General features: G+C 51.1%; 8 protein-coding genes across 8 annotated transcripts; 1 reads left to right on the top strand and 7 right to left on the bottom strand.

The window, feature by feature from the left end:
* Positions 1-1,000: 1,000 nt before the first annotated feature.
* ALT_6536 (DUF803 domain membrane protein) lies at positions 1,001-3,571 on the bottom strand (the record flags this gene model as incomplete). The annotated part of the gene is made up of 2 exons (XM_033558039.2): positions 1,001-2,508; positions 2,575-3,571. 2 exons carry the CDS (start codon positions 3,569-3,571, stop codon positions 1,001-1,003), a joined length of 2,505 nt encoding a protein of 834 aa, XP_033413930.1.
* Positions 3,572-4,550: 979 nt separating this feature from the next.
* On the bottom strand, positions 4,551-6,338 carry ALT_6535 (WD40 repeat domain-containing protein; the record flags this gene model as incomplete). Its single annotated transcript, XM_033558038.2, has 1 exon — positions 4,551-6,338. One exon carries the CDS (start codon positions 6,336-6,338, stop codon positions 4,551-4,553), a length of 1,788 nt encoding a protein of 595 aa, XP_033413929.2.
* Positions 6,339-6,639: 301 nt separating this feature from the next.
* ALT_6534 (proteasome regulatory particle base subunit RPT2) lies at positions 6,640-8,234 on the bottom strand (the record flags this gene model as incomplete). The annotated part of the gene is made up of 4 exons (XM_033558037.2): positions 6,640-6,893; positions 6,946-8,014; positions 8,084-8,149; positions 8,232-8,234. The coding sequence occupies 4 exons, from the start codon at positions 8,232-8,234 to the stop codon at positions 6,640-6,642; spliced, it is 1,392 nt and encodes a 463-aa protein (XP_033413928.1).
* A 951-nt stretch (positions 8,235-9,185) lies between these two features.
* Positions 9,186-11,991, top strand: ALT_6533 (ubiquitin-conjugating enzyme E2 1; the record flags this gene model as incomplete). The annotated part of the gene is made up of 5 exons (XM_033558036.2): positions 9,186-9,443; positions 9,508-9,812; positions 9,879-10,049; positions 10,617-10,950; positions 11,026-11,991. The coding sequence occupies 5 exons, from the start codon at positions 9,186-9,188 to the stop codon at positions 11,989-11,991; spliced, it is 2,034 nt and encodes a 677-aa protein (XP_033413927.2).
* A 627-nt stretch (positions 11,992-12,618) lies between these two features.
* ALT_6532 (ATP-binding cassette family ATPase ARB1) lies at positions 12,619-14,542 on the bottom strand (the record flags this gene model as incomplete). The annotated part of the gene is made up of 2 exons (XM_033558034.2): positions 12,619-13,887; positions 13,943-14,542. 2 exons carry the CDS (start codon positions 14,540-14,542, stop codon positions 12,619-12,621), a joined length of 1,869 nt encoding a protein of 622 aa, XP_033413925.1.
* A 704-nt stretch (positions 14,543-15,246) lies between these two features.
* Positions 15,247-16,194, bottom strand: ALT_6531 (HPP family protein; the record flags this gene model as incomplete). The annotated part of the gene is made up of 2 exons (XM_033558033.2): positions 15,247-15,828; positions 15,892-16,194. The coding sequence occupies 2 exons, from the start codon at positions 16,192-16,194 to the stop codon at positions 15,247-15,249; spliced, it is 885 nt and encodes a 294-aa protein (XP_033413924.2).
* Positions 16,195-17,152: 958 nt separating this feature from the next.
* On the bottom strand, positions 17,153-18,481 carry ALT_6530 (putative NAD binding Rossmann fold oxidoreductase; the record flags this gene model as incomplete). Its single annotated transcript, XM_033558032.1, has 5 exons — positions 17,153-17,364; positions 17,426-17,513; positions 17,566-17,969; positions 18,035-18,130; positions 18,199-18,481. 5 exons carry the CDS (start codon positions 18,479-18,481, stop codon positions 17,153-17,155), a joined length of 1,083 nt encoding a protein of 360 aa, XP_033413923.1.
* Positions 18,482-18,687: 206 nt separating this feature from the next.
* On the bottom strand, positions 18,688-19,862 carry ALT_6529 (O-methyltransferase; the record flags this gene model as incomplete). The annotated part of the gene is made up of 4 exons (XM_033558031.2): positions 18,688-18,792; positions 18,935-18,946; positions 19,010-19,762; positions 19,824-19,862. The coding sequence occupies 4 exons, from the start codon at positions 19,860-19,862 to the stop codon at positions 18,688-18,690; spliced, it is 909 nt and encodes a 302-aa protein (XP_033413922.2).
* Between the last annotated feature and the right edge of the window lie 2,551 nt (positions 19,863-22,413).

Here is a 22,413-nt window from a genome sequence, read left to right as displayed (position 1 = left end):
GAAAATAAGAGACCATCATAATAAATTGCCTTCAATGCAGCCATCGTAATCTAATAGACCGAGAGAATTGTTTGACGGAAAAGAGGCAAGCGTCCGAGCTATCGTGCTTTAGGTTGGAGGTTAGGTCCAGTGCGGAGATGAGTCCGGCTCAAAAAGAACTTTAGGGCCTTAGGGGAGATGAGAAAGTCATATACTGGCGAATGAATACATCAGAGTGGTACCGTGCAAAGATCCACACTCCATGAAATTGGCTTGGAGCCCTCAACAGCAATGCCAACCGCAAATGCTAAGGAACTGGGGATGGAGTTGAGCCGGTATCCCCGGAATTGCAGTGATGACAAGATGCGGAGAAGCATTCGCACGGCTAAATTCAAGGGAAAGTTTAGCAGGATGAATGCCTAGTGGCTGAACTTAGTTGTGCTTTTAGCAGGATTCGATCAAAGCGAGTGACGAGAGTCGAGAGGAATAAATGATCCATGCTGGGATCTAATGGAATTAGGGTGCTGCAAGATGAGTATTTTCCACCTATGGAATCATTGGATGCAAAGTCAATGCAGAAACCACAAGAGAAATCCTGCACCCGTTAGCTGATCATTTCCCGCAATTGTCATGGTAGTGGGCCAAGGTCAAGGATTGCTCTACCTCGTATAAAGGATTTGGGAACCTGGAAGCATGGGAGCCAGGGAGAGGAGAATGGAAGCGTCACAGCTCTGGCTGGGAAAGATCCCCCTGGATTGTTGAAAGACATCCATTGGACGTTAATTATTACCAGGACTCGCATTGCAATGGCTGAATGATTATGTATATAATGGAGCCCACCCCGGCAATGCCATGTCCAAGTATAAAACTACTATTAGAAGATAGGAACCGTATATCTAATGAATATATGGACTCAAAATCAAACCGGCCAGCCACCCATTATTACAACAATAACAACAAATATGTACCGACGACTGGAAATGAGCCCGCCGCCGCAGAGAAGAAAGTGCTCCGTTCAGGCCTATGCCTGCGTATCTGCGCCACTTTGGCGACCGCCTTCTCCATCATGAGTCTCGGTGCTACCGTCATTCTCGTTTGCTTCGACTGTTGTCGTATTGTCCAACGCCTTGTTGCTGCTGTTAGGCTTTCGTAGAGCGCCACCAAGCCATGCTAAACTTCCACTCCATGAATCACTAAGGCTGCGAAGTCGGGTGAGCGTGGTGATACCGTTTCCACTTTGACTGATGGACTGATCTTCTGAGTCTACAACCGGGATAGCGTTACCAACGGTCTCAGGAGCCGTCGGGAGATCCCCAGTAGAATGGAGTCGAGCAGTCGCAAGTCGGAATGGAAGATGCTGGTCCGCACCCGCATCCACCTCATCTGAAGGGTCTCTCAAGTCACTGTTCCTGTTGGGCATGTAGCCGTCAAAGGCTGTTGTACTTAGGTGTTTTCTTCGAGCGGATCGCTTATGCGTCTTTCGGTCTTTCAGGGGACTCGTTTCGCCGCGGCGAAGTGATTCGGCAACGACCGCACTGAAACCTGCTGAAAGGGTAGGGAGAAGTGGGCCTGGAGAGAAATGCTTAGATATAGAATTGCGTAAGTTCCTTGGGGGAGGAGTCTGAGGGACGGTATTTCCTCGGTCAGCCGGTTCAACGTGGTCGGGCTTGGACGGAGACGAGAGTCGGTAACCGTGATCTTCAATGCCAGGGGCAGGGGGAAACTGCAAGAGGACCGCTGAATCAGTGTTGGCAGTGTCGGACTGTTTCGGAGTGGCTGGTCGGTGAAGCTGAGGTTCGGATTTGGAAGCCTGAACGTGTTGGTCCAAGTGGTCCGCCCATGGGTTCGTTAACAGGGAGTGCGAGTGCGAGTGTAAGGAAGATGGATGCCCGGGAGATGGCTGTGTAAGAGATTCCGCGGTCAAGGAGCCGACGGGAGATGAAGGAGCAGCAGACAGAGCACCCTTGGGGGTGGGTTGGTCCTCATCAACGCCCTCAATTCCATTGCTCAGTAAAGATCCCGACGGGGACTGTAGATCGTTTTCATCAGGTATTGATTGCCTCTGCCCGGGTTTGCGTGTCCTAGCTTGATGCGCAGGAGGGGCAATGCCAACACTGTCCTGATACCGCTCTCCTCCTAGAAGCCCAATCGCTTCTTCCTCGTCATCAATGGAGAAAGAAGACTCGTCATCTGCACGGACCCTGCCGCTCGTGATAAAGTACACGCCTAGGAATGTCATAAGGCAGCCAGAGACAAACTTTGAGGCGCGCTCAGCGGTGTAGTTCTCAAAGTCGCGGTATAAAACGGCACTTCCAACGATAACCGACAATGTGAAGAGTACGAATTGCGTTGGGATGACTTGGGTGGAATCAAAACGTTGCAAAGCCCGGTTGATGTACCGAATCTGCATCAGAGCGCTGAAAACAAGGACAAACACCAGTAGGTAGGTGATCGGAAAAGTAATAACATGCCAAAGCGTAAATGACAGCAGCGATGAGACGCCTTTTGTCGACAAAGCGGTATATCCACCTTGATGTCTGAATGAGTACTTGGTTCACACGATCAAATAACGCATCAATAACGACAGAGACTTACCAAACAGCGCGACTAGCCCGACATCTATAAGAATAGTTCGAGAGCCATACATGTGGCTCACCCACATGAGAGCGATTATCAAGCAGGCTGTCAGACCCAAGTACAGCTCGAATTCCCAGCGCGTGATCATGACCCATATATCATGTGGACCGATTTTCTCTTCCGACGAACTGGCACTGAGCACGACCACAACAGCGCCAGCGATTGCAATGAGCACCCCCCAGGCATCGCGTTGCCGAAACTTCTCCTTGAGCATTATTGGGGCAATAACGCAGTTTGAGATCAACGCGACGACGCCTAGCGGGGACACAATCGATGCAGGAGCAAACCCGTATGCCATGAAGTTACCGATCTCGCCGAGACACATGAGCACGATGCCCGCCCACCAGTACGGCGAGCGGAGGTATGATTTGCGCCGGCCATGGCGCGAATCCTTATCCCCAGCACGTATAGTTTGGTCCGATAGAAAGGACTCGCGTAGGCGACCGCGAGAGCCTGATTCTCCATCCGAGAACTCGTCGCTCCGTCTTGAAAAGTCCTCGGGTAATTCTGGCCCGGAATCCGGAGACTCGTCTCGATAACGAGGAAACGGGCCTCCCTCTCGTCTAGGTTCTCTGTCATCCTCCTCATCTACGGTAGCTCCGTAGACACCTGCTGCATTCCGGCCCGAGTTGGCCCGTTTCCACTGTATCTCCCTTTGAAGTTTGCTCTGCTCCCACTCCCTCTCGATCCGGATGTGAGCGTAACGTTGAATATTGAGCGCCAGAGATATCAGCACATTTCCCACCAATGCAGTCACAATACCAATCAGAGACGACCATTCATGTATATGCCCTCCATTGTGGCCGCCAGTATTCGAATCAGAGCCCGACGTCGACGAAGGTAAATGTCGAAACGATGAAGAAGCGGATGCGGCGGCGGTCGGAGTAGGGGCGAAAGAAGTGACAAGAACCGTAAGCAGGCCTGCTGCTAAGGGCTCCTCTTTAAAGGAAGCCATTCAAATGTAAAAGAAGAAATGACCGAACAGGGGGAGAGACGGGTTGAGGAGCTTCGAGAGCTCCGCTGACGGAAGTTGAGACGAATCGATCGTTATCAGCCGGGTTAAAATGCTCAGTATGATGCAGGTCACGGAGGCTTGAAGACCGAGGATGGACTCGATGGGTGTACTCAAGACACTGAAAGAAACCGATCTGATGAAATAATGCTCGAGTTCAACCGAAAACAATCGCTCATGCTGGTAAAAAATGGCGCATTCTGTTCCGTGACTTTACTAAGCTCCAAAGCTTTATATCTGCACTTCCCAAGACAAAACAATACCACTGGCAGCAATAAAAGAGGAACGATGTCGGCCAGCAACGGACAGAAAGGGGTGGTCTTGCTGTCGTTCAAGAGCAACCGTAGAACGACCGGGATGGTCGGAGGATTGACCGGGCGCGGATTTAGAATTGCGAGAATACGAACGATCGCTCGGACGATCTAATCAAGAAGGCAGCGGATGAGAACAGACTCAAGCGCAGCATCGTGAGTAGTGACAAGGCTTAGGCAGACAGGTCGGTGCGAGCTCATAGCCTTTTTGAGTAAGGTAGAAGAGAGAAAGCGACTATCGAAGTGCCATTTTCCGCCTGGAGGATCATCATTGGTCTGACCTCCACAACAGCCTGGAAAGCCCATCGGTGGACACCCCTCCTGTCCAACGTCATCGAGCATCAAATTACCCACCGGCTGACAACTCTCTCTGCTGCTACTTCGTCTAAATGCATAAAAATCCTGATGGATGCATACGGATGAGGGTATCTCTGATTATTGATGCTAGATGATCGATGGTAGTTTTGGATCTGATTACATGTTCCCCCCACAACGCCGTCCATCTTGCCTATATATACATTAGCGTTCGAAAAAACACCTATCCAAGCCGCAGGAGAGCGGAAAATGCCAGGAAATCAGGACCGTGAAAAGGTTCTTTTTGGGCGATCTTTTCACCGCTTGGCTTTCTTCTTATCGGGTTCTTGCTCTTCCTCGTCATCGCTGAGCTCTCTAAATATCGGTACTGGCTGTGTTTCTTTCCATGCCTTGGTGAAAATCGGGTCCTTCTCGGCTTTCTCGGCGTACTTCAGCAGCGCCTCGCGAGGATCTTCGTCTCGCATGGAACTAAGAGGAATATTTTCGCGAATATGCCGTTCATCCGGCTGCGATTTTCCAAAGGGAGTAGTTGCCGGCAGGTGTGGTCGTCTCGGGTCCCTGGAACGACCCGACGCCGTGAGGCCGATGGTTGGATGGCGGGCAGACCAGGTAGCCGAGCTGTAGTGAGGGACTCCGTTCGATCCGACCACAACGGAGTCGCCCGAGATACCAGCAGACAGGTCCATGGTAAGCGACGGGTCATCGTCGATATGGCGACGTTTGGGCGCCCTGGACATGACCAAGGCAGCTCCCTTGGTCGACATAGTGGGATTGTAGAGAACATGCGTCTCGGCGTTGGCGGAACCAGTGATGATCTGATTGAGCTTTTCATGCCAGAGAACAGTGATGAGGGGTGACCCAGGTGTGACTGGCGTAACAAGCTCGGGTTTCAGGGTAGCTGGGTTCAAGATGTGTAGATGACCAGTCTCGGAGCCTGTAATGACGTTGGCCGACGTAGGTGAGAAGACAATGTTGGAAGACGGATAACGACTTGAAATCGATGGATGCGACACGGTGGTGATCGGCTGTTTGAATTTCCGAGTGTCCCAGAGCTTGATGGTATCGTCCCCTCCTTTGCTGATGACTAGTCTTCCATCGGAGCTGATGTCCAGTCCACTCGTCCATGTATCACGAGTATGCGCATCTCTGATCTCCCCACTAGGCCGAGTAAATGGGCCATTCCCTCCCCACATCAGCAAGCTTCCATCGAGGGCAGCAGCGACGAGAATACTAGGACCGCCCTGTTTTGGGGAGCCCCATGCGACCGCAGTCATCTTGCTCCGACCAGCGGATCCAGCCACCCTAGACTTGTGTACAATGACCTCCTTTTGCGATCGCCCGACGTTTGCGTCCCAGATACGCACTGTGCTGTCCGTTCCGGCGGTGACACACAAGTTGTAATCGGTCGGGGACCAAGCGCCACTAGTCACTTCCGCTACATGGCCTTTGGTATGATGAAGATCTCTCAGGTACATGTCCCCCTTCACAAACTCGGTTAGGGTATCCCCGTCGCGGTCCAGAATCCGAGGTTGCGGCGTTGCCGAAACAACCATGACATGACTTGGGGACAGAGGATTGAATGCGACATAGTGCACCGGGTGAGTTTCTTGGGCGGCGGATTGCTTCTTAGCAGACGGATCGACGGATTTGAATGCGCGTACGGTGGACGGTGTCATAGAGGCAAAGTCATGGAGCTTAAGAGTGCAGTCAGTCGAGCCGGTGATCAATCGCGCTCCTGCCGGATCCACCGTCATGGTCGTCACTGCGCGCTCATGCGTCTTGATAAGAAGCTCGTGAGAGACGGGGAATTCGTCCTCCTCGTCGTCATCGTCAGAGTCATCATCGTCGTCGGAATCATCTTCTAAATCGGCTTTTCGATCGTGTCCTTTTGTCTCATCTTCGGCTTCAGCGTCTTCGACTGCCAGTTTGGTGTCAGGATCTTCCTTTTTATCGCTAGCTGGTTCGGCTGAAAGTTTCGACCGCTTGGTGCGGTCGATCTGGGCATTCACATCAAGCTGCTTTTCTTGCTTGCCGAAGCTACTCGGGAAAAATTTCTTGAATGCTTCTTCATCGAATCCGTCCATTGTGAACGAGAAATCGTGCAAAGTCCTTGTTCGAAGCTAATCGGAAAATGACTTGATGATGCCAATAATGTTGCGACTGCTTCCGTTTGCCACTTTTGCAATGTTTGCGGCGTTTGCATCTAAGCGTATACTATGATATGGGCTTATCGGTCTCCACAACTACGAAGGGGTACAAGTAAACATCACCATAGAGATTGGTAGCTCGGTTCACTAGTAGAATACATCATTGAGAGGCTCTTAAAGAGAACCCATCTTTCTCAATCTACGTAGCCATAAGGCACCTATTGACCATATTCCCACCTTACAAGTACAAGCCCTCCACAGGACCGCCATCCTGCTTAGTCTTCATGATCCGTTCCCTAGCGGCACGGAAATCATCCATTTGCACCCTCATACGGCGCTCTCTCAGCGCCATCAGACCGGCCTCTGTGCAAATAGCTCGGATATCAGCACCAGAGAGATCGTCTTTCTGGTTGATGAATTCGTCGAGGTCAACGTCATCTCCGAGGGACATCTTGGACGTGTGCAGGGTGAAGATCTTCTTCTTGGTATTTTCTGTGGATTGTTAGTCAGTGAACCACAGCAAGCTCCTTAGCAGGGTACTCACGATCTGGGTTTTCGAAGAGAATCTTTCGGTCAATACGACCAGGACGAATCAAGGCAGGATCCAGAGTCTCAATCTTGTTTGTTGCCATAATAACCTTTACATCACCACGGTCGTCGAAACCATCCAGTTGGTTAAGAAGCTCCAACATAGTACGCTGGATTTCTCGTTCACCGCCAGATGTAGAGTCGTAACGCTTGGTACCGATGGCATCAATTTCATCGATGAAGACAATCGAGGGCGCATGCTCGGCAGCAACCTGGAAAATCTGTCGCACCAACCGAGGACCATCTCCCAGGTACTTCTGGATCAGCTCACTTCCGACAATTCGAAGGAAAGTGGCGCTGGTCTGGTTTGCAACAGCCTTGGCAAGCAAGGTCTTACCAGTACCAGGAGCACCGTAGAGAATGACACCCTTTGGCGGCTTGATACCCATCTCCTCATACAGTTCCGGGTGGAGCAAGGGCAACTCGACAGACTCTCGGACTTCTTGAATCTGCGACTCGAGACCACCAATATCTGCATACGACTCGGTTGGTGCCTTGTCGAGTTTCATGACTGAGACCAGAGGATCCGACTCTTCCGTCAGCACACCGACGACCGATACAGACTTGTGATGCAGAAGGATGCTGGCACCGGGCTCCAGCAGATCCTTGTCGACAAAGGACATGATAGAAACGTAGTACTCGGGACCGGTAGCACTCGAGACAATCGCATGGTCATCGTCGATCAGCTCCTCCAGGTTGCCGACTCCCATGGGGCTGCCTCTCATGTCATCCACGCGGCTCCTTTCGTCCGCATTCCTGTCCATGATATCAAGGTCACCTCGGCTCACAGAGTCCAGCGTTGCCTGAGCTTTGGCCTTGCGCAGACGCTCCATATTCTCCACATATTCCTCTTCGAGCAACAGGTGGTCATGGACTCGTTGCATTCGAAGGTATCGTAATTTACATCGCGACGTTGGAAAAATGTCGGGAAGTTTTGAGGCAGTGCTAGGGCCCGCAGCCTTGCGCTTCTTCCGCCCGATCCTGGTGGTAGGTGGTGGTGGAGGTTCGTACTTGGGCTTCTCCTTCTGCAGACGTAGGCTTTGTCAGCTACCGAGCTTGCGGCATCAGAAAACGTGTCGAAGACGTCGACTCACCTTCTTATCCTTGTCATCTCTCCCATCCCCGCCAGGGCCACCACCGATGTTTGACTGCTGGTTACCCTGTTTTCAAGGCACGTTAGCCTGGCTGGAACGGGACAGGGCAACCAAGGCACTAATGACGAAACCGCTCTCATATACATACCATGTTCCCAGAGTCTGTGCAGATAAGAGTTAAAAAGCGGTACCAGAATTAGTCCCTGATGACAACAATCTTGATACCAGCAGGAGTCGTTGAAAGGGGTGGTTGATGTTAGAGGGTGGATGAAGGCGTGAACGTAGTGAGTGAGTGAAGCTTCCGCTAGAGAGACGGACGGAGAGCTCTCAGGTAAGCTGTTGTCGCCATCTGATCTGGTCTTGGCGGCCAGCATTTATAGCACGTGACATGTCGCCTTATTTTTTGCCTGAGGCATCTCCGTTACGTAGAGTACTGCTACCTTACCAATCCGGGTAAGAAGATCCACGGGTTGACAGCCTTGCGGCCTGATGCTTTTTACTGGCGAATGATAGTGGAATTCAAGCGTCACCAGGGCGGCTGCGGGCAAGTAAATATAGCCTCTGAGGTAGACTGCCTGGTATCTAGAACACTCTGTAGTCAGGTAGCTTAAGGTAGGTAGCTTTCTGCCTTACACACAGCACAATATAGTCTAAGCCCTTTTGCATTTTCGAATCTTCAGCTTTAGAGCTTCAGCTTTAAATTGTCCTGCTGCAAAACAGCGTTCATATATCTGCTCTGTTGAGCTATCCTGTGAGTATCCAAACTACTCCTCATCTGCCTCGTCGGCCCCTCATCCATCTCTCCTCGGGCTCCAGTCCTCGATAGATAGCGAGGCTCAATATGCCTTCTCCTACTAATACCAACAAGCATGTTTACTTTTGTTTCTGGCTGGTCCCGTCCCACCTTCTCCCCGCTCGCCATCACGCTTCGGGTTGATAAAAATAATAACTGATCGCTCTTGCTGATAAGGACCCAGTTGTTCCATAGTTAGCGACTCCGGACACTATCCTTCGGATCAAATTCGATTCACTTAACCACATCATCTACTCCTAAGCGTGGTTCATCGCTTACGTGTCTGTGACTCGGTCGATCATTCCACTTATGGCTTCTAATCGAACGCGGCGAATCGCAAAGGAGATTGCGGATATTCGGGCAGATACTCATTCCCAAATTACTGCCGAACCGGTGGAAGATGACGATGTAACACATTTGCGTGGCACGTTTCCGGGGCCCCCGGGTACACCGTATGAAGGTGGTACTTATGAAGTTGATATCAAGATACCCAACGACTATCCATTTCGGCCGCCTGTCATGAAGTTTGTGACCAAGGTCTGGCATCCAAATATCAGCAGCCAAACGGTGAGTATCGTCAGCGTCTCGAGCCCTCTGTCTGGTCCGGAGACGATTTCTAATGTTCCCGTAGGGCGCGATCTGCCTCGATACGCTGTCATCGGCATGGTCGCCGGTGCTGACCATCAAATCCGCGCTTTTATCTCTGCAATCCTTGCTCAGCACTCCTGAGCCCAAAGATCCGCAGGATGCAGAGGTAGCCACCATGCTACTGCGAAGACCGAAAGAGTTCGAGCGTGTCGCCCGAGAATGGGCCGTCATCCACGCTGGGGCTCCCCGAAAGCACGCTGGGGAGGGTAGTGGAGGAGCTACAGACGAAACTCTTCGCCAGGAGGAACTTAAGTCTAAGGCGGAGCAAGAAAGGGAAGATCTTTCCAAGTACGTAACCACGCAGGTGCCACGTTTCATTACCTCTAGAGAATCGCATCTCATACATGTCAATAGGTACGACGGATATAACAAAGACTTGATCGATCGATTCTGCAGCATGGGCTTCGATGTGGATCGAGTGGTCGCGGCGTTCAAATTTTACGGCATTGATCGAATGAATGGAGAGGATTATGAATTGGATGAAGCTTATATGGGTGATATTACTGCACGGCTCCTGGGTGAGCCGTAAGTGACGGTGTGATGACTCTTCGGGCTATTTTTGAGCAAAAATAGCAAATGATACTAATCGAATGCATGGTGCCTGGCGAATGCTCTGTTTTCAAGAGATTCTACGCTATTTCTATGGACATTGTTTATGGTTGGGAGCAACAACTGCCTTATGTCTTCATGAACTATTCTTTGCTTGTTTCCGGCTCTTATGGCTGTCTACTTTATGCTTCCTTTCCATCTCCTGTCTCTTACTATAAAATTGATATTGAGCTTCTGAAATACAGTTCATCGTCGTAGAATGTCGTCGTAAACTTATTTTTAGCTAGAATTGGCCGGCAACAAAATGATAACGATAAGCGGTGGGTCTCGCATTCTTTCTTGAACTCCGGCTAGCTTGATCGTCTCCCACTCTTCCTCTTTAGCACAGCTTGCTCTCTTGTTGATGCACTGATGGAAATCTATTAACCTTGGTATAAAGAAAACATACCCCCTTATTATCGCAGCTATCTCGTTCTTTCTTCTTCTTGCTTCTCCAATCGCCCACATCCGCGGGGCCTGACGATCGAGCTCCATCAAAAGCAGGATGTTCGAGGACGATATCTATCGGACCTCATCACAGTATAAATTTTGGTCTTTCACAGAGGCCTCCTTACGGTCCTTAAGGGAGAACACAAATGCCGTCGCTAGCCAACGAGTCCGAGCGGCACTGCGGAGAGCACGGGAGGCGCGACAGTCAGCCAACTCGTCGGCTGCTGGGACTCCTACAGCAGGGACTACTGCAGATGGCAAGGGTGCGGACGAGAAGGACATTGACTGTCTGACACCAGAAGAAGAGAAGGAGTTAGTGAGGTTCTATTGCGAGAAGGCCGTCGAGCTGGCGGACACATATAAGCCACCCTTGCCGACGACAGTGCGGGTGTGTATCTCGTCTGATGTTGAAGCGCATAACCGCGAATGAACAGATAACTAACGTCACACGTCTCTCTAACAGGCTACTGCGATTCAATACATCCGGCGATTCTACCTCAGCAACTCGCCAATGACCTACTCTCCCAAGACAATCATGCCCTGCGCGCTCTTCCTTGCTACCAAGACGGACAATTTCTACATGTCCCTGCGCCAGTTCGCCGAAAAGGTTCCAGGCGACTCAACGGCAGAAGACATCATCGCCCCCGAATTCCTCATAATGCAAAGCCTCCGCTTCACCTTCGACGTCCGGCATCCCTTCCGCGGCCTCGAAGGCGGCGTCATGGAACTCCAAGCCATGGCCGAAGGCCAGGGCCAGCCCGCACCTCACCTCCCTCACCAGACATCAGAAGACCTACGCCGCGGACTCCTCGCCGTCCCCGCAGCACCAAACGCTCCCCAGTCCTCCTCAATCACGGACCGAATCGCCCGCGCACACACGACAACCCGCGAACTCCTCAAAACCGCCGCCCAAATGACCGACGCCTACTTCCTCTACACACCCTCGCAAATCTGGCTGGCGGCCTTCATGCTCGCCGATCGCCCCCTGGCCGAATACTACCTCGACACAAAACTCGGCGGGCCAGCCGCTGAGAGCGCCAACGCACAAGCGGGGAACCCGCTCTACGAGCTGCCCGTGAAACTCCTCCGCACACTCAACCAGTGCGCTGCCCTCCTGCAATCATACAAACCCCTCAACTCCGATCCCGAGCAAATGAAAAACCTCAAACGCATCGGGAAGAAGTTCTACTACTGTCAGAATCCGGAGAAGATTTCCCTAGCCGGACAGAAGCGGATCCCTGCTGCGGCTGCTGCCGCCGCTTCGGCGGGCGAAGGCGCCGCCTCGGAAAGCGAAGTCGAGCGGCAGGCGAAGAAGCGGAAGCTGGAGCGGGAGCAGAGAGATCGAGAGGCGAGGGATATCTTTGGTGGGGAGCTGGTGGCGCAACGGGTCAAGGAGGGGCAGGTTGGCGAGCAGCAGCATCCGTCGTAGAGCTAATGTGGTCAGAAAAGCGATATATACGTCTTCTCTTCGAATAGACTTCGGTAGTGGCACAACCGCAACTTAACCAATGTACTTTATTGCCAAGGATCTACTCTACCAGAGAAGATGAATTGAGTTTGTACACAGTACTCTGTACACTACATCAGGACCGACATAGAATCAAGACTATCAGGCGCTCATGTGCAATGGATAGATATTATAGTCATCATCGGCCGGAGTTACAAGAATGACCGACTGGATTCAACAAGACTATATGAAGTGTCTATAACAGGTATCATGGGGATGCTCATGAAAGAGTAAAAGAACATGGAATTCAGCCACGCTCGGCTTGGCTCGGCTCAGCTCTAGTAGGAGGATGAGAGGTATGAAAACGGAACCGTCTAAAAGGCGCACCCAAACATTGAGAGGGAAAAAGAAACAGCAGAAAATATCTCCAACAAAAAAATATGTAAAGAAAAACCCCAAGTCAGCCACTATATTACTGGCTCCAGGATCCATCATCACTCCTGGAAGAAAAAACTTTTTTTTCTCTTCCCTGCCGCACTTTTTATGGTCATCTCTAAACGTCAACGTTCCAATTCGTAACAAAAAATGCAGAAACGCGGGAAATGCGCTTTAGACAGCACCCTCGGAGACCATCTTCCTGCGCAGGTGGTCCTTGTACTCGCCAATAGTGCCGTCCCAGCGGCGAATGGTCTTGTTCTCGCACACCATGATGTCCTTGGCGATCTTGTCGAGGAGACGGAAGTCGTGGGACACGACGACGACACCACCGCTGAAGGCGTTGATGGCATCTGCCAAACTGTCGATAGTGGGGATATCGAGACCGTTGGTAGGCTCGTCGAGCAGAATCATGTTCGGGCTCTCGATGGCCAGCAGAGCGAAGACGATACGACTCTTCTGACCTTCGGACAGAGTACCCATGAGGGCAGTCTGGGATTCACCGCTCAGACCATAGCGGCCGAGCTGCTGACGCCAGTACTGGTAGTCCTGGCTCTTCTCGGGAAACTTGTCGCGAACGAAGTCCAGTGCGGACTTGGTCAAGTCCAGCTGTTCAGCAGAGTGCTGACTGTACATGCCGAGCTTCAAGTGAGTGTGACGGCTGACACGACCGGCAATGGGCTGGAGCTTTCCGGTCATGAGACGGAGGAGAGTAGACTTGCCGACACCGTTAGGTCCGACCAGCGCAGTTCGTGAGTCCATGTCAACACCAAGATCAAGGTGCTCGTACAGAGTGTCCTCCCAGTTGCCAGAGTAAGAGAACGAAACATCATCAAAGGACAGGACGGGAGGAGGAAGCTTCTCGACATCAGCGAAACGGAAGGAGAAGACTCTGTCGGGGATAACGGGTTGAATGAAGCCTTCAGCCTCCATCTTGTCGAGAATCTTCTGGCGAGACTTGGCCTGTCTGACCAAGTTGGCGTAGGTACCGGCGGAAGCAATGAACTTCTTGATGTGGGCGATTTCCTCCTGCTGCTTGTTGTAGGCCTTCATCTGGTTGGTCTCCTGTTCGCTGCGAGTCTTGTGGTACGAATCGTAGTTACCACCGTAGTAGAGGAGCTGCTTCATGCGCATGTCGATCATGTTAGTGCAGACACCGTTCAAGAAATCCTGAGAGTGAGAAACAAGCACCAGAGTGCGCTCCCACTTCTTCAGGTACTCTTCCAGCCACACACAGGCCTCGAGATCCAAGTGAGCGGTGGGGTCGTCCAGCAACAGAAGAGAAGGCTTGACGAACAGGGCCTTGGCAAGGGCCACACGCATACGCCAACCACCGGACATGTCCTTGGTCTTCTTGTGGATGGTCTGCTTGTTGAAACCGAGACCAGTCAAAATCAGGGAGGCACGAGTGTGGAAGGTGGAAGGATCCATTTTATCCATGCGCTGGTTCATGTTAGTACACGGTATTTTATCAAGGTGGAAAGTCAAAAGAACTTACGTCGTACAGATCTTCCAGGATCGGGCTCTCGGGACCATCTTTTTCCAGAATCTCCTCAGCCTGCTTCTCCATGCGGTCCAGTTGGTTCTGCGCCTCAGTAACAACCCATTCGAGAGCACCAAGGTCACTGGGAGGAGCACCCTCGTTCAGAAGGTAGATATCGATGTGCTCGGGGATAGGGTACTCGCGAGTGGCGATAGACTTGAGCAGAGTAGACTTTCCACATCCGTTCTCACCGAGCAGACCATAACGACGACCGAAGTTGAGTTCGAGAGTTGAATCGGTGATGAGGACCTTGCCGTGGAACACGAGGGAAGCGGAGGTGATCTTGACGTCGCGAGAGGAAGCCATCGAGGACAGAACACCGGTGGTGACACGGTCGGACAGACCGTGCTTATCCATCTGTGCGGTGAGCTTCTCGACTTCCTTCATCTTCTCTTCGGTGGTAGCGGGCTGATCTTCGGTAGGGAGAGGCTCGCCATCGGCATCAACCAAAGGGCTCTCGTCACCCTTGACGTCCTTCTTCGACTTGGTGGTCTTCTTCTTATCGCCGTCGGCGGCACGCTTGGCGAGACGAGCGGCTTTGGAAGCAGACACCATTTTGGCGGTATGTATGGGGGGAGGTTATAGGATGGGAGGTAGAGAGAGAGGACAGGTGAAAGGTCAAAAGTCTGCGTAGAGGTCCTGAATGCAGATGAAAAAAAGGCTCGACGAAAGTGGATCGATAGCGGGGAGGAAGGAGAAAAATAGGTAGGGAGGGGCGACCAAAGCCTTTCAGGTGGGGTGTCTTCGAAATCCAAGAATGTATCCTTGACCTTTTTTTAAAACCCTTATCGATAAATCTTCGGGGGAGGCGAATCCTCAGCCGTTACTCGGTAGTGGGACTCGAAGCTCGAACTTGGTTAGATTCGAGGGCAAGTAGAATGTTATATAGTACTGAGAAGCTAGTCTCAATGAACAAGAGGTCTGATGGCGACAAAATATGGACCCAACGCCCAAGAAGATGTTGGAAGGAATAAAGAAGGCTTTAGATACCTTGTGGCCGTCCTTCGAAAATTCGTTCAGTGCGGCGGGTTCTCATTGGTCAAGCGACGTCACTGCACGGTACGTGGCGCGGCCATGCCTGATTGGGCAGCTTCAATCACGTGGTTTTTGCCTTAAGCCCAAGGCATTGACTTGGGTTCTATCCAGTTCAGCAATGTCTCTAGGATATAGTGAAGGAATGTGAGTGAAAACATCATGTATCACTATTCTAATAACTCTAGCGCTGCTCTCTATATGCTGAAAGCTAGAGAAAAGCAGATCTATTGTATTCGTTGACTGACCCTCTCCAGCACCTCCCTTTCTTCTGCACTGATCCAGAGATTGTCGGGCATCAATACTTCGCCACGCCGAATGATTATTTGCTCAGGTGCATCCGTGATGCTGTCCTCAGATTCAGTGGCCTTGACACTGGGTGCTTTCTCATGCCTGACACTTTCAGCATCCTCGAGTTTCGGACGTGCAAGGCTATGCGGAGTCCACCAGTAAACGGGGAAACGCCGTTGAATGTTGTTGATCAATAATGCCACAGAGAGAATCAGCACACACCCCAGCAACACCACCGGAACCAGGTACCAGCCCATTTCAAAGGCTTCGGTGACGGCTAACAGAGCTGTGGCGCCGGCAGGCGGATGCGTGGTATTCGTGATAGCCATGAAGGCGACAGTAACGGCACAAGCAAGAGCGCCTCCGACTTGGGGCAACGCATGGGCATGGGGGCTCAAGGCAAAGAGCTTCCCAATCGCTACACCAATGATGCTCGCTGCCAGCTGACCCACGATCATATTCCGAGGTTGAGCGAATGAGGAATCGATGGCAGAGAATTCCAGCACCGCCGTGGCGCCCTGTCAAGTCTCAGTATTGTTGCAATAGCAAGAGCGTGGAACTTCTAGGGTTAGGTAACTCACAAAACTAGCAACGATAATGGGTGCATGGTGTGCCTGGAACGACGGGACATGCAAAGAGACCTCGGCAATAACGAGGACACCACAGAATGCTCCGATGAGGGCCCAGAAGGCAATCACCAGGTTGCCGACAGCCTTAGGCGGTCGATCCCCTCTATATCCGAAGAAATGAGAGACAGGACGAGGCAGCCAGCGCCATGGTGGAGCGGGCAGATACGGGTTCAAATAGGCATCTATATCGAAGTGCCAGCGAGAGAGGTCAAAGCCTTTCGAGGGGGGTGGTGCGTGCTGAGGCTGGTGTATCATGATTGAAGCTGTGTCACCGATGAGGCTCTGCCAAGTCAAGAGGACATAACACAACTATGAGCCTCGTAAGTCCACGCAAATATCACAAGGACGACAAGTAGGTTGAAGTCGGTAGACTAGGGTAACATTAAGATCTGTGATACGTTCCTCGACAAGTGCTGTTCACAAGAAAGGAAAAGGGTAAACAAAATCAGCCAGGAGCAAAAAAAGAGCTACATAGGCAATTGGCTACAAGCGAAGTATATATGTGTTGGCAATGGGAGAAAGGGAGAGAGGAGAACTGACCTAAAATGAGGAGACCCCAAAACTGGTGAGGAGAAGAGAGGGGATCAACATTCAAAAACGCCGTCCAGCGACCAGCAGCACATCATTAATCCAACTTGGAGTCAGGTTTCTGACTGTCAACACCATCGCTGTACCTATATAAGTGCCATAGCGCTGAGAGATGTCCAAGACGGTTGATCTCTTTTTTTTCCCCCCGAAAGCATACCAACGCCCACATCTCCGCGGACAGTGACAATATGTATGGGTTTTGGAGAGAGTCATCGATGTATTGACGCTGTACAGCAAACTCCTCTGTTCGCTTGGGTTCTGCTTTGATGTTGCAGTTGTCCTGGTTCTTCCATTCAGAGGATTTGCATTTGGTAATGGAAATTCCTGTTTGGGTTTAGCGGCTATATGCGGAATAAATGAGGTCATGCAATGGCTGATCTGTATTGTCAGCCGAGCGTAAAATTACGTACTTTTATGCTGCAAACGACGACCTCTGCAGTTCTCCGTTACTCCGGCAGTTGCTGGCCACCTGACAACGGCCACCTCGTGGTTTATTGGGGTTACAGGGACCAATCTAGCCTATCTTGGTAATACGCTCAGGGCGTAGGATTTCAGAGAGTCATCACTGCTATCTATTTTCAACATCAAAACACGCCGCGTCCTAAATCGTACATTTTGCTTGAATTCAAACGTCAATTGTCTTGCCAAGCTTCGAGCTTTCCTTCGCCAGCTCAATCAATTTGATGACTTTGGCGGCCTCAGCACCACTGGCCGGGAGATCGCCTTCTCCGGCAAGAGCACGGGCAAGCTTCCGGTAGTATTCGGTGTACGTAGGTGGTTCCACTGTTGGGAAGACCTCAGCGACAGGCTTGCCGTCTTGGATGGTGGTCAGGGTTCCTGTGTAAAGCATCGTTAACCACAAGACTCCCAGAAACTGCAAAGGTAAATGTGAACCTACCGTATCTATCACTAGGTTCCCGGGCGTATCCGTTGTCTCCGGGTCTCACTCCAGCCTTGAGCTGGTCCTCCTGAATGTCGAGATGGAACTATGGAAACCATGTCAGCGTTGGGCCGAGCAAAAGTGATCAGATTCCTCACCTTCTTGAAGCTACCCTTCTCACCTCGAACCCAGTACCGCAACTGCTTCTCCTCAGGGCTTACAACACCCGCCTTGGCGGTTACAAGAAGTCCATTGTTATAGTGCAACAGAACAGTGAAGGAATCCTCAAATCCGGTCGTGTTCACGGCCCTCTGAGAGCCAACGAACCCTGTGATCCGATCCGGCGTCCCCATCAGGTGAACCGCCTGGTCGAGTAGATGGCTTCCGAGATCGTAGATGGCGCTGCCACCCGGGATGACCTTGTTCTTCCATTTCGAAGCATCGGCGGCGGGCTCCTCGGGGCGGTGACGGTCAAAGTGAGTCTCGAATTCGACAACTCGGCCAAGCGAGCCGTTCTTCACCAGCTTGGTTAATGTGACAAAGTCGGCATCAAATCGGCGGTCTGTCAACCTCGAAGTCAGTTCCTGAAAATGGAATCTTCGACCGAGTCAGATTTGTCCAACGTACTTTGGTATACGGCCAACAGCTTATTCTGCTGCTGCGCAAGGGTAACGAGGTCATTGGCCTCCTGCGAGGTGGGTGTGAAGGGCTTTTCGCACACAACTAGATTGGAATTGCCATAAATCAGCAAAAAGAGCGATCAAGATTCTCCAGGAAAGGACCAAACCCACCGTGTTTGCCGTTCTCCAGAGCCAGCTTCGCCAGAGCATAGTGCGAGTCAGGAGCAGTGGTGATGATCACCACGTCGACCGCAGCATCCTGGATCATGTCCTCAGCGGTGCGATACGACTTGACTCCAGGGTGATCTTTCTCGGCATCGTCCTCGGGCTTGGGTGTGCGCTGCACAATAGCGTAGAGTTTGAATTGAGGGACTTCTGCAACGAAGGGAATGTGGAAGATTTTGGCGCTGAAGCCATAGCCTACGATACCGACGTTCCAGGTTTTGGAGGCCATGATGATTGTCTAGATGCGAGAGTGAGAAAGGAACCAACAGAACAAAGCTTGTAGATTCAGTTGAGAAAGCCAGGAAAGTGAGTCTCATCTTATGCCTTATATACACAAATGAACGCTCCGTGCCGCTTTGGCAAGCTGTCGAAATTCTCTTCCAGAGTCGTCATAGAAAAGGAGTGGGTGCGGGGGAAGGTCCTCGCGAGGGGCAACTACCGCAACCTCTGGATCGGGCGGGCGGGGCTCCATCCAGAAGCCGACTCTGGCCCGTCTCGGATTTCTGTCCGCCGGCCGATCTTGAGGTTTTCCATTCCATTCTAAGTATTCCCGGAGATTAGAGTCGCGTAATTGAAGATTGCTATGACTGTGATGCCTCTTGTGATTACAAATTCGCAGAATTGATTTCCAATCATGACTCGACGGTGTACTCTATTCCTCGATCCCGACACACCGACTCACTTCAATTGCGTCCTAGAATGGCAATGTCAGCCGAATGCAAATGTGTAATGGTCCATGGAAATGGATTCAACCCACCTGCAACCCCTCAGGCTGATGTAGCGTGCTCTTGTACACTAAATTCGGGTTCCCGAGCACCTCAAAACTAGGCTTATCATCCTCACCCAGGAAGGACTGGACCGTCCGCTGGGGGATGCCTTCTTTGTTATAGCTCTTGATCGGTCCCTGCTTGGCGGCCTCGCGCTTCTGCTGCACCGTGCTGCGGACATACTCCAGATACGGCGGGTTACCAGGCCGTAAGACGTTATCCGCGGCCAGAACCGAGACATTGGGAACAATCATGCCGAGCTGTTCGCAAAGCATCAGGTCCGTGGTGTACGCGGGTTTGTAGTGATCGAGGAACATGAGCTCGATCTGCTTGACCTCGCCGCTGGTGAACAGCTTGTGCAGCGACTTGTCACTTCGGCCGACGATGATGCGGACGAAGTCCCGCAGACCAGCCAGGTCGATCAGCATGTTCGCAATGGCGGCATACTCCGGGTTCAGTTCTAGACTGAAATAGCGCTTGCCGCCAGCTCGGCGGACGGCATCGCCGAACAGGATGGCTGAGTAGCCTACATAGCCGCCCAATTCGATCATCGTATGTGGCTTGAGTTCAGCAATTAGATCGGTGACGATCTTGCCTTTGGCGGCTCCCACATTCATGAACCGGTATCTCTCTTCGAACCTGTGGATGAGATCCAGCACCCGTTGGGGGTTGCCTCTGATCTCATCAATGTCGGGTTGTTCGTAGATGAAATGCAGGAGCTTGAGCTCTTTTCCGCTTTCATGCTGTACATCGGTGTCAGATATTCATTTTGGCACAATAAATGTAGCGAATAAATAGGCTTACCTCTCCAGGACGAGGGTGGCGCTGACTTTGATCTGCCATTTTGAAATATCTATAAGATAGAGCTGTATGTGAGGGACGAGGTCAGTTTTGAAGATAGTAAAGCCAAGGGTAAAGATGCTGCCTTTTATTCGAGCACTTTACTCGACAACCTCCGCGTTTACCCATTGTGGCGATGTACTAGACTCGGGCTTCTACCAGAACTAATGGAGAGGTTAACTCCGAGCAATTCGTGCACTACTAAGAAACACCATTTCGGGGGTTGCGCACGTCATAACATGAAGTGGGAGCCTAAATTATCAATATCCGCTATCCTTCATCCAGGCATTGAAGGCTACAGCAATCTTGGTGATGGTGGTCGTTATCAGATGCGCGGACGGTGGGCTGACTTATCGCCGATCTCTGTATCTCGTCGGAATTACCTCAAACGGAAATGAACCCCGAGCATTCAGTGACGTTGTAACTGTCGGAACTATCGAGCGTTGACTCACCATAGGCAGAAACTAAGGTAGTATCGCATGAATCATATTTTGCAGCCTTGATACTCGGCAATCGGACATTGGTGTCCGGAGTTTAGGTAATTAGACCCTGCTTTGCCGAGCTGTCCAGGGTCTTTGGAATCTCCCAGGGTCGAGAACCTCAACAGCCGTATGTAGCCTCTCAATATGCATGAGCCAGTCTAAGTCTAGAGCACAGAGTAAGTTTGTCAACTTCCCGTGTCCCAGAAATTTCTACCTAAAATGGGTTGAGTCAGAGCTGACGCATCTAGAAAAGGATTACTGCATATCCCCTTAATAGTGTCAACACCAGGTAGGTCTAGTGACCTACCATTTGGAATTTGTCTAAAAGCTACTTCGGTTCTCTTGGCGAGGGTCAACCCCCTAGCGGCTTGAACAGTGTTAACAGCAGGATACCCGTAGGTAATGATGGAATTGGAAGAAGTGGGTAAGTTCCACCAGATCGTCTTCAAGGGTGGCTGGTGGCAGCACATTCGACTGCCTTTCCAAGAGTGTCAGGGTGGAACCATCTAGGAGTTTTCCCCATGTCTGGAAAGCAATTGTTGTATCCTGGTAAGCTTTGTTGTAGATGTATGAGATACGGTACAATAGGTTGCCCTTTATACAATTTACCCAGATGTCGGTATGTTTCCGGCAGAGTCAGTCCATCTAACAGCATATGGGACAAGCAAATAATCAAAGCCGCGTTAATTTACCAAGAAGAATTGCAGAGTGGAAGCTCCTGCAAGCCATGCCCGAGGGACAGCGGCATCCTCGCGATAATTCCACAGGGCAATGAAATCTCTCAGGCCTCCCTTTTCAGCTGCGTCCATGTACTAAAACAGTACATCAGGTTTCCTCTCCACAACTTGAAGGATATGTGTGAATCGCTTTTCCCAAACGGGAAGATGTACAGTGGACTTCTGTCAAACCAAATGTGTGGATTTATCACAGGCCAGTGTAGGCAAGAGAAAACTCGGCAGATTGAAGCAGTTGCAAGATAATGCAATAGAATGTCAATCTGATTTTAGACTTTTGAAGGAAGACAGACCTTTTAGCGCAGTCTAAGTGACAATTCACGGACAGATATCTCACTTCCTACCAATTGAGATCATGGCTAATACACATCCACGACGCTGCTTGATGCAGGATAGTGACATGGAAGACGTTGCTTAGTGAAAATCGAAAGTAACAGACCCATCAGACCTCCACCAATTAACGACAGACGAAAGCCAAGAAAAGCATAGAGAGCACGTTTGATCCGGCTAGATCACCATCGAAACCTCAAGGAGAGAAAGCTTGCTTAACTTTCTCCAAAACGCTGTTCTCGGTTGCCAGTTCTTCTGATCATTGTTCCTCAATGGTCTGTCCGTGTTGCTCACTGCGGACATTCATTGGCAGTCGCAAGCTTTGGCGGGTTGTACAAAACTAGCTTCGCAAGAGGCCATAGTCAACAGCCCTTTTCAGAAAATATCATTTCCTTGCTGCTTAGGCTCGAAATCCCATAGCCCGCGAGCAATTCCTATAAGCATTGAGCTCAGTCTGAGTGCTTGACCAGGGCAGGCTCGTTTGCCGAAACCGAAGAGGGCAGGACGGGGCAGACGCGGGCATCCAATCCAACGCTCTGGCCTGAAATTTCGGGTCTTTGTAGATTCCCGGATCCATATTGACAGCCCACGGGTTGGAAAGGATGACTGCATCTTTTGGAATGCAGTATCCCTTATAGAAGTCCTCTTTTGACATGGCGTGAGGAACAGCAAACGTTAGCATGCCGACGACTCGGATGAACTCTGAGAGGAAGGCCATTGTGAACACGGCAAGCTTTCTTGACCTTCAAACGACGGGAGCCTGCGTACCCCTACAACGCTGTCAAGCTTACATGGTACCCTCTTCACTTTATTTGGATACCTTAAAATTTCAACCATGTGCATCATCATGACTGGAGAGGTTATCGTAGTAGCAAACTTCATCTCGGCGAAGATAAAGGCCCTCTGGTTATTGGAGAAATCTGCAAGGGGCCTTTTTTGCATGCACTGTGTCGAACTCCAAGGCCCACTTTGAGCCCTAATAACGTCTTGTCGTAAAAGGTGCGTTGA

The sequence above is a fragment of the Aspergillus lentulus genome (assembly GCF_001445615.1).
Source record: "Aspergillus lentulus DNA, contig: Alt12, strain: IFM 54703, whole genome shotgun sequence".
NCBI lineage: Eukaryota > Fungi > Ascomycota > Eurotiomycetes > Eurotiales > Aspergillaceae > Aspergillus > Aspergillus lentulus.
The sequence above is the reverse complement of the archived record's forward strand: the minus strand, read 5'-3'. Positions and strand labels throughout refer to the sequence as shown.